The 8,907-nt window shown below is 45.1% G+C and overlaps 1 protein-coding gene across 1 annotated transcript; it reads left to right on the top strand.

The window, feature by feature from the left end:
* The first annotated feature begins 2,311 nt into the window (after window positions 1–2,311).
* LOC120699106 (ruBisCO large subunit-binding protein subunit alpha, chloroplastic) lies at window positions 2,312–6,726 on the top strand. The gene is made up of 8 exons (XM_039982973.1): window positions 2,312–2,500; window positions 2,724–2,868; window positions 3,573–3,694; window positions 3,794–4,001; window positions 4,129–4,274; window positions 4,383–4,689; window positions 5,487–5,938; window positions 6,219–6,726. Exons 1-8 carry the CDS (start codon window positions 2,447–2,449, stop codon window positions 6,507–6,509), a joined length of 1,725 nt encoding a protein of 574 aa, XP_039838907.1. The 5' UTR covers window positions 2,312–2,446; the 3' UTR covers window positions 6,510–6,726.
* Window positions 6,727–8,907: the final 2,181 nt, after the last annotated feature.

Here is an 8,907-nt window from a genome sequence, read left to right as displayed (position 1 = left end):
ACCGGTTGCAAAGCAGCAGGCGCCATCGTGGCACTAGCCCGCTCAGCACGCTGACGTGTCTCGTCCCCGGAACAAAACAAAAAGGGGCGCGCGCCTCGAGTACTCCCTAATCGTGGTCCCCGACAGTAGCCCCCGAGGCTTTGGTCGAGTCAAGGGATTCGGCCAAACGGTATTTCGGCGATTTTACCCCTTGACGTGATCGATCGGTGCTGTGCTCCTTTCAGGCGCACCCGGGTGCTGGCCCGGCGGATGTGACAATTCGTCGGTACTAAAATCACCCTAAAAACGCAAACACATATTAGGCAACTGAGCCCACGAAGGCCTACGGCCTCCTTCCAAATCTGGAAGAAAGGAAAGGACTCAAAGAAGCCCAGCACGCGGCCCATCCGCACCCCCTCGGACCCGCGGGGTGATCTCCATCTCGCTCGAGGGCTCCCATCGAGACCCTCGACCGCGCCCTGCGTCTCCGCCTCGCTCGAGGGTAGCGAGCCTACCCTCGAGGAGGCGAATCGTCTCTGCCTCGCCCAAGGGCAGCGAACCTACCCTCGAGCGGGGCGAATCATCTCCGTCTCGCTCGAGGCCACCCCTCGACGAAAGGGACAAACGACCCTTCCGCACACCCGCCCGTCGTACGGAGGCATTAAATGCCAACCACTCCTCCACAGCGCCCAGAACAGACGGCGTCAGGCCGCCATTCCCCACAGTGGCTGTGATCGGAGTCCCGTCCGCCAACTCCGGTCACTGCTCTGCCATCCCGGACGCTGTGGCAGCACTGTGGGAACCTGCGACGCGGTACGAGACGTGCTCGACACAGCTCCCATTACTATTCTGCCAACTCCGGCTGTCCGGACTCCACCTCACCACACCAGCGGCCCCGAACCCGTCCCCTGCTCGGGATGGGGTCCGGCGCCGCCACGTGTCCCCCAAGGAGGGATGCTCAGCACTAGCAGCCGGAGGCCCGGACCTCCCCCCCCTCGAGGGGTCCGGGACCTCCACGTGACTCCCGGACCCCCTTAGCACACGCGCTAGCACTCCATCCAGGGGGGCTGGGACCGCCACGTGCCCCACTACCGTTGGCGCACATATATATGCAAGACCTTGACTTGCAGGGCCCACGGAATGCCGCCACGCCACATCTGGAAGACGGTACACCCTACAGCGACGACCAAAACGCTTGCTGGGGCTGTCAGGACGCCGGCGCAATCTCCGCAAGGCCGAGGACGATGCCCAGGACGACTGCCACACCCGACGCCATGCCCCACAGTGTACTTCCCATAGTGCTCGACCACTGCACCCTCGCGATTCGGGGGAAAGACGACAACTTTCACGATCCCCTGCGCATGTACACCGTCCCTCCTTGTGTCTATAAAAGGAGAAGGCGGGCTTCCTTTAAGGGGGTCGCGCGGTCAGACCCATTCGATATAACGCAACACTCAGCACCACTGAGCACCCGATATTGGCACTCGCCTCAATCAACTTCTCCTAGCAGAGACTTGGGAGCCTCCCTCCCTCTCTCGCCTCGCCTGTACCCCCTACTACAGCCACCTCTGGTGCAGGATAATACAGTGCCCTCGCACACCTCCTTGCTGGACGTACGGCCCCGTGGCCGGAACCAAGATAAACCCATGCGTTACTGTGTTGCCTCTTGCATCAACATCTGGGACGAGAAAACACGCAGCATCATCACTAGTTGGGTCCGGACCGCCGGGTCAGGACACCGACAGGTAGGATTTACGTACATGTGTTTATAGGGGTGTGAGTGTGCGTGTGTTGTGAGTGTCTGCGTTGTACTGTGTAATCTTAACAAAAAAAAGCACCGAGTAAGAAATAGTTCAACTAACCATAAAATGAGGGTAGATGACATTATGGCCCTTTGATATTGACTATCTGCTGGGGATTACATTTATATGGACTGGTTTGAGGTTTGCCAAAATTATTATGGTTATCTTTATGATTGCAACCACTATCACTTTTTTTCGTATTCAGTTATTAAGATAACCCATTTTTCTCTAAGGGCCTATTTAGTTGCCAAAAAAAGATTTATACAGTACCCATCACATCAAAACTCCGGACACATGTATGAAGAATTAAATGCAGTTAAAAAATAACTAATTATACAGTTTAATTAATTTATACAAAACGAATCTTTTGAGACTAATTAGTCCATAATCGAATAAAAAAATATTTTCTTTCTCATATCTACATAGTACACAAAAGAAACCTTCTAATGTGCAGAACACGAACAAAATAGGTTGAATGTTCTAGAAGCCCCTCAACCCATCAACCCCATCTCCCTCCCTCAGTCTCGCATCTACTCTCCTCCAGCGTATAAAACCGCAACCTCATCTCTAAACCCCGCTTCGCGTCGCCACTCTGCCTCCAAATCCACCGCCTCGTCCCCCTCAATCTTATCCTCTCGGCTCGGCCCCAGCTCCTCCGTCTCCCAATGGCCTCCGCCAACGCCATCTCCACCGCCTCTCTCCTCCGGCCCCTCTCTCAGGTCTGGTCCTCCTGTGTCCCCTGGCGCGCAGCTTTCTTGCTTTCCCGGTGTGACAGTCAATTGTTTCTTGGTTCCTCAATTGCGGTTTCTCGGGCGGCAAGGCCATTTGCGTTGCGGTTCTTCGCCCAATTTGTTGAAATGTGGACTGTGGTTTCCTGATGAATTATGTGCTCTCAGGTCTCTCCAATTATGTAATGTAACAATTCTTCTTGGCTACAAGCAGGGCAGGGCGAGGAGGGCCAGGAACGGCCGGTTCGTGGTCCGTGCCGACGCCAAGGACATCGCCTTCGACCAGAAGTCCAGAGCGGCACTCCAGGCCGGCGTCGAGAAGCTCGCTAACGCCGTCGGTGTCACCCTCGGGCCCCGAGGTAGCGAACGCCTGCTGCACAGCTCGTGCCTTCTGTTAGATTCCCTGTTGCTTTTCATTCATCTTCAAAATTACGCTTGCTGATAGATACTCAATTGTAGTTCATCTCTAGAATTGCAACTTGCACTAACTACTTCATTCTCGAATGCTACAACACTGACTTTTTTCATATAATGCCAGTGCCCCTATTCAGTAGTTCTGTAATGTTTTGTTCAGTATCTTTCGTGAATGCTGACAGAATGTTAGTTAATTGTGAATTCTATTCCTGAAATGCTAACTTTTTTTAGATTATGGAAAAAAAATTCCGGCCTTGATCATTCACAAGTGAATGACTACAGCCAAAATAATTACAAGAGCTCTTAGACTCTAGACCTCAAATGAGGGATTTCATAGATACAAGAAAAAAGCTATAAAACAAAGAAAGAAACCTAAAAGACTAAGCTTCAAACTTCTTATTCGTTCCCGCTCCAATCTTGCAATGTATTCACAGGTACCAATCCATCACATCACTTGCCTCCAATCCATCACATCCTAAAAAGCTAACTATGGTCCTCAATGCCCTGTTTAGTGTCTTTCTGTTTGTTGGTTTGTGTAACGAGCATAGCCTTCTGTAATCGTAACACGTTCTTGTGTAATTTGGTGTTAAAAAGAAAGTATATAGTACTTTAGCTGATGCAATCTGCAACCTCTGGAATGTTTTCTCAGGAAGGAATGTAGTTCTGGATGAGTATGGCAGCCCCAAAGTTGTAAATGATGGAGTGACTATTGCCCGGGCTATTGAGCTGTATGATCCAATGGAAAATGCTGGTGCAGCACTAATCCGTGAGGTGATTTCATTTTTCGTTCTGTCTTATACTTAACACGAGTATCATTGTGTTATTTGAGAACTCTGAAATCCCATGCTCTCCACTTCTTTGTCATTAAAGGTTGCTAGCAAGACCAATGATTCTGCTGGTGATGGTACTACAACTGCTTCTGTCCTTGCTCGTGAAATCATCAAGCTAGGCCTTCTGAGTGTAACGTCTGGTGCAAACCCTGTGTCACTTAAGAAGGGAATTGACAAAACTGTGCAGGGTCTAATTCAGGAGCTTGAGAATAAGGCCAGACCAGTCAAGGGTGGTGGTGATATCAAAGGTGATTATTGTATTTTGATGTTATAATGTGTATAATTTATTTACTTTCACTTCTCAGCTCCGATAAATAACAAAATGTGTATGTGAAACATAGTTCATGCCTCATTTGGAGCTTTTCGGTTTTACAGCTGTTGCGTCTATCTCTGCTGGCAATGATGAATTCATTGGATCCATGATTGCCGAAGCAATTGATAAAGTGGGCCCTGATGGTGTCCTATCAATTGAATCTTCATCATCTTTTGAGACTACTGTTGATGTTGAAGAAGGAATGGAGGTTCGTTATAACCCATGACTACTGTTGATGTTGATGTCTGACATAATGTCAACATGCTATTATTCGTATGTACTATCACAGGTTCTCAAGTTTTTTTAAATGTTGCAGATTGACCGTGGATATATTTCCCCTCAATTTGTTACCAACCTCGAGAAATCTATTGTGGAGTTTGAGAATGCTAAGGTTCTTATTACTGATCAGAAGATCACAAGCATAAAGGAAATCCTTCCAATTTTGGAGAAGACCACACAGCTGAGAGCCCCACTGTTCATTATCGCTGAGGACATTACTGGTGAAGCTTTGGCAACTCTTGTTGTTAACAAACTTCGAGGAATCCTTAACGTTGCAGCAATTAAGGCCCCAAGCTTTGGTGAGCGGCGGAAGGCTGTCCTTCAGGACATTGCCATTGTCACAGGTTTGTCTTGCAACCAAAAGCAACACTATTTTATCTCAAGTCTTTCCTCACATTGCTACACATTTTCTTTGTTCACTACTGTGGTTGCATTGCATTGCTTTTTACTGATTGAACAAAATTGGGTGAGAGTGCTAAGTGATCACTGTTTGAGTGTGCTAAGTGATCACACCGTCAGGGCGCTTCTGTCAGTTGGCATTTCATGCATTCATGGATCAAGAATGCTAAGTGATCACAACATCAGAGAGCTTCTTTCAGTTGGCATTTCATGTATTCATAGATCATATTCTTCATCTGTAATGCTAAACTTTATACAACCATCAGATGCAAAAACATGAGATGTCGCTTAATGGTGTTTGACATGTGTCTATGATTGAGTTGAAAAGTTGAACTGCATCTTTTCCTTTCAGAGTTATTTATAATTGTTAGCATACTTGCAAGTTTGTTGAAGTTCATCCCTTTAGGTCCATTAGTCGAGTCGACACCCTGAACCCTACATATTGAAGATTTCGACTAGTAGTGTCAGCCTGCCAGAGAAACTCTGGTTCTTTGTGTACACCTGCATGAACTATGATGTTTTAGCTTACTGAACATTTTAAGTGCTCCCTGCAAGTTAATGCTGCGATAACTAAATGGATAGTGTGATTTCCTCAAAGATAAACACATAAAACTAAGCATCATATTCTTTGCTTTTATTAGCTGTTTTTGTTATTCAGGCCTTCTTTTTAACAATTATATTATCCTTGGTTATTTATTTCTCAATTTCATTTTGCTTATAGATTATGTAATTTCACTTTCAGGTGCTGAGTTCCTAGCAAAAGATCTTGGTTTGTTGGTTGAAAATGCTACAGAGGAACAACTTGGGACAGCAAGGAAAGTCACGATACATCAGACCACAACCACCCTGATAGCAGATGCAGCCAGTAAAGATGAGATCCAAGCGAGGGTTGCACAGCTAAAGAAGGAGCTTGCTGAAACTGATTCGATTTATGATACTGAGAAATTGGCTGAGAGAATTGCGAAACTTGCTGGTGGTGTTGCTGTTATCAAGGTTGGAGCTGCAACCGAAACTGAGCTTGAGGACCGCCAGCTACGAATTGAGGATGCAAAGAATGCTACTTTTGCTGCAATCGAGGAGGGCATTGTTCCTGGAGGTGGTACGGCATATGTGCACCTATCCAACATTGTCCCCTCGATCAAGGAAAAAATTGAGGATCCTGATGAGCGCCTTGGTGCTGACATTATTCAAAAGGTAATAAATTGATCTGTGCCTATAGAGTTAGATAGCATAAGCTGTATTTACTATCACCAGACGTCCAATCACATATTACCTTTATCTCTGCTGATAAAACGTGACTAGGACCCATCATATAAGATGTGTGTTGCTATGTTTATTTGTGAGTAAACATAGAGATAGTAGTCTTTGTTGCCGACATAAGCATTTGCATGATTCGGACCAGTTCTTTCACATCTATATTGTTTCCGTTAGAGCAACAACTCATCTTTTTACAATATCTTGTCACCTTCTGCAGGCATTGGTGGCACCTGCTTCACTGATTGCGCACAATGCTGGAGTGGAGGGTGAAGTGGTTGTTGAGAAGGTCAAGGAGAGTGAGTGGGAAGTGGGTTACAATGCAATGACGGACAAGTATGAGAACCTGATTGAGTCCGGTGTGATCGACCCTGCCAAGGTTACTAGGTGTGCGCTCCAGAATGCAGCCTCAGTGGCAGGGATGGTCCTAACCACACAGGCCATTGTTGTTGAGAAGCCGAAGCCGAAGCCTCAAGTTGCTGAGCCCGCAGAGGGCACCCTTACTGTGTAAATTTTAACGTTCTTGAGGCTGCCGTTTTGATGGCTGAGATCAGTTGAAAAGGGTAGAAACTTTGGTGTGAGAATTTTGGTTCAGGTCCACTAAAAGGTGTAGAGTAGGATTGCCATTTTGCAGATGAAGGGTGATTTTACTTGGGTCTGAATCCGTGCGAATTGATGAAATTTGCATCATCATTTTTGAAATAAATTGGTGGCGATGTTCAATTGTAGTCTGGGGAGTTATGCAGTTTTCCTTGGCTTATTATGGGCGTTGTGGCTGAAGATCTAGCGTGTCGTTCTTCTGTAGAGCGAGTGCTCTACTGTTCTTCTTATTGCTCTGCTTCCAGTTCCCTGTTGAACCTGTTTCTTTGTGGGGCTGCTTGCCTTAGGTCTCGGTTCCGTTTTCTTTTGCTATTCGAATGCTGTAAACCTGTGACATTTTTGGTCTTGTCGTAATGGATGGGGCTGGGTGAGGGCATGATTATAGATTGTTTCAGGTGATGGTTGTGGAAACCATCACTTGAAAGGGATGACCAGATGAGGACGGGGATCGCTGACATCAGCTACATGCAAAAGGGTTTCAAATTAAAAAAATCTATAAGTCTTAAATATGTATCCAAATTAAATTTTGATTACATCATTATCTTTGTTATGATGAGATTTTCAAAATAAGACCACACTTGCTTATATTTGCAATATATTCTAAAAATATTTTTTCAATACTAAATAATTAGTTTCAGCTACTGGAAAAAAATATTTTAACAACACAAATAAATAATTATATTTGTGAAACAAAAATTAACGCATAACGAATAAGTAATTATATAGAATGAACAAAACATTAAAATCACGACCAAATAAGTTAACAAGGCAGAACAATTTAATCTACAGAGCGAACAAATAAATTGTACACCTCGAACTATTATATTACGACAGGAAGTAATATAAAAAATATAAGAATGTATAAGAAGTTGTATATAAAAGAATAGGTAAAAAAGTGGAACAAAAATAGAGAAAGAAAATAGAGAATAGAATAATAATAAATAAATAAGAAGGAAATGAAGACAGATTAGCCGGCGGCTGCAAAAGAAAAAGATAAAACATTGCCCTAAAAAAAAGATAAAACAGTCTAAACATATCATAAAAAGCATAGCAATAGGCCGGCTCATATGAGTTGGTGCTCCGCCAAGCGTTATTGGGCCGAATCTAGCCCAAGATCGGCATAGGGAAGCTTCAGGCGATGAATCGCCGTTCTACAACGTGTGCGATGTATAGCTCGTGCGGCTGGGTGATGTCGCCTCTTACTCTAAAGAAAAATCTGTATTTTTTCTAGATGAAGATGGTCGGGCTGATTGTCTTTCTCACGGGTATGGCCACTAGTATTGGGCTGGCCTGGTTGTTGATGCTTCATAGGCTAGGATCCTCAGCAGAGTCCACCTCCTTCCCCTAGTCGCCTCCTATTATTTAGGAAGCAACTTTCTATATCGCCCTTGATCGGAAGCAAGCAGCAAAACAGTTGATGATGACGAGATTGTATGACGAGATAAATAGATAGTAGCAGTAGGCACTGCCGAAGTTGTGTTAGTGTAGCTTGCCTTTCAGGTTCAGGCAGCAAGATAGCTCTCTTTGCTGAAGCCTGAAGCGAGGAGTCTTTTTGAAACAGGGCAATGGGCCTGTTCGGTTGATCGGTTCTCGGCTTGTCTCAATTTATTTCCTCTCACATAATACTATTTATTCTACCAGTCAAATACTATTCATCAGATCAGCCGAACAGCCTTAATGTTGGCAGCTTGGGGGTTGGGGATGCCACAAGGCAAATGCAGACAGCAGGGGTAGACACACGGACTGAAATGGCAGCCAAGAGGGACTTGCTGCTGGCTGGTTTTTATTTCCTCTTGCCCGTGAGGACTGAGGTACCAGCCAAACCAACTGCCACGAGTCATCGTGTTTCAAATCATTTTATTGTCTGATTTTTTTGAGATCTATTTATATGTCCTTTTGGTTTAATTACGACGCATTGAAAAGGCAATTAAGTAACCTACGAGGCTTCAAAGTATATCAGGCATCGCATTCTCAATTTGTCCCCTGAAGACGAGTAGGCGGATATATATAAGTTCTAAAAGGAAAAACCTCAATAAATCATACCACACATACAAAAAAAAAACACACAAAAGAGATGTAAATAGTATCATTGTATTCTCCATGTAGTAATATTCTCCCTGACTTATCCAGATCGATCCCTATTTAGCTAAGAAATTTGACCAAGTAAACCTGATGACTTTCCCTATGTTAGCTACCACGCCTGTATATCTTTCTACCTGCAGTCCTGCACACATGAAAAAATTTGGGCGACAAGGATGATCGGGGCCATGCCATGTCCATCAAGCTACGCGACTGATGGATTCTTTTAA

Source organism: Panicum virgatum, chromosome 3K, assembly GCF_016808335.1.
Source record: "Panicum virgatum strain AP13 chromosome 3K, P.virgatum_v5, whole genome shotgun sequence".
In the NCBI taxonomy this organism is placed as follows: Eukaryota; Viridiplantae; Streptophyta; class Magnoliopsida; order Poales; family Poaceae; genus Panicum; species Panicum virgatum.
The sequence above is the reverse complement of the archived record's forward strand: the minus strand, read 5'-3'. Positions and strand labels throughout refer to the sequence as shown.

What these genes read in the sequence shown, in the direction of transcription:
- LOC120699106 (XM_039982973.1), top strand. Translation starts at nt 2,447, where the DNA reads ATGGCCTCCGCCAACGCCATCTCCACCGCCTCTCTCCTCCGGCCCCTC. An exon ending in GTGCAGCACTAATCCGTGAG is followed by an intron (nt 3,695 to 3,793) that starts GTGATTTCATTT and finishes TTGTCATTAAAG; the next exon opens with GTTGCTAGCAAGACCAATGA. An exon ending in GTGCTGACATTATTCAAAAG is followed by an intron (nt 5,939 to 6,218) that starts GTAATAAATTGA and finishes CACCTTCTGCAG; the next exon opens with GCATTGGTGGCACCTGCTTC.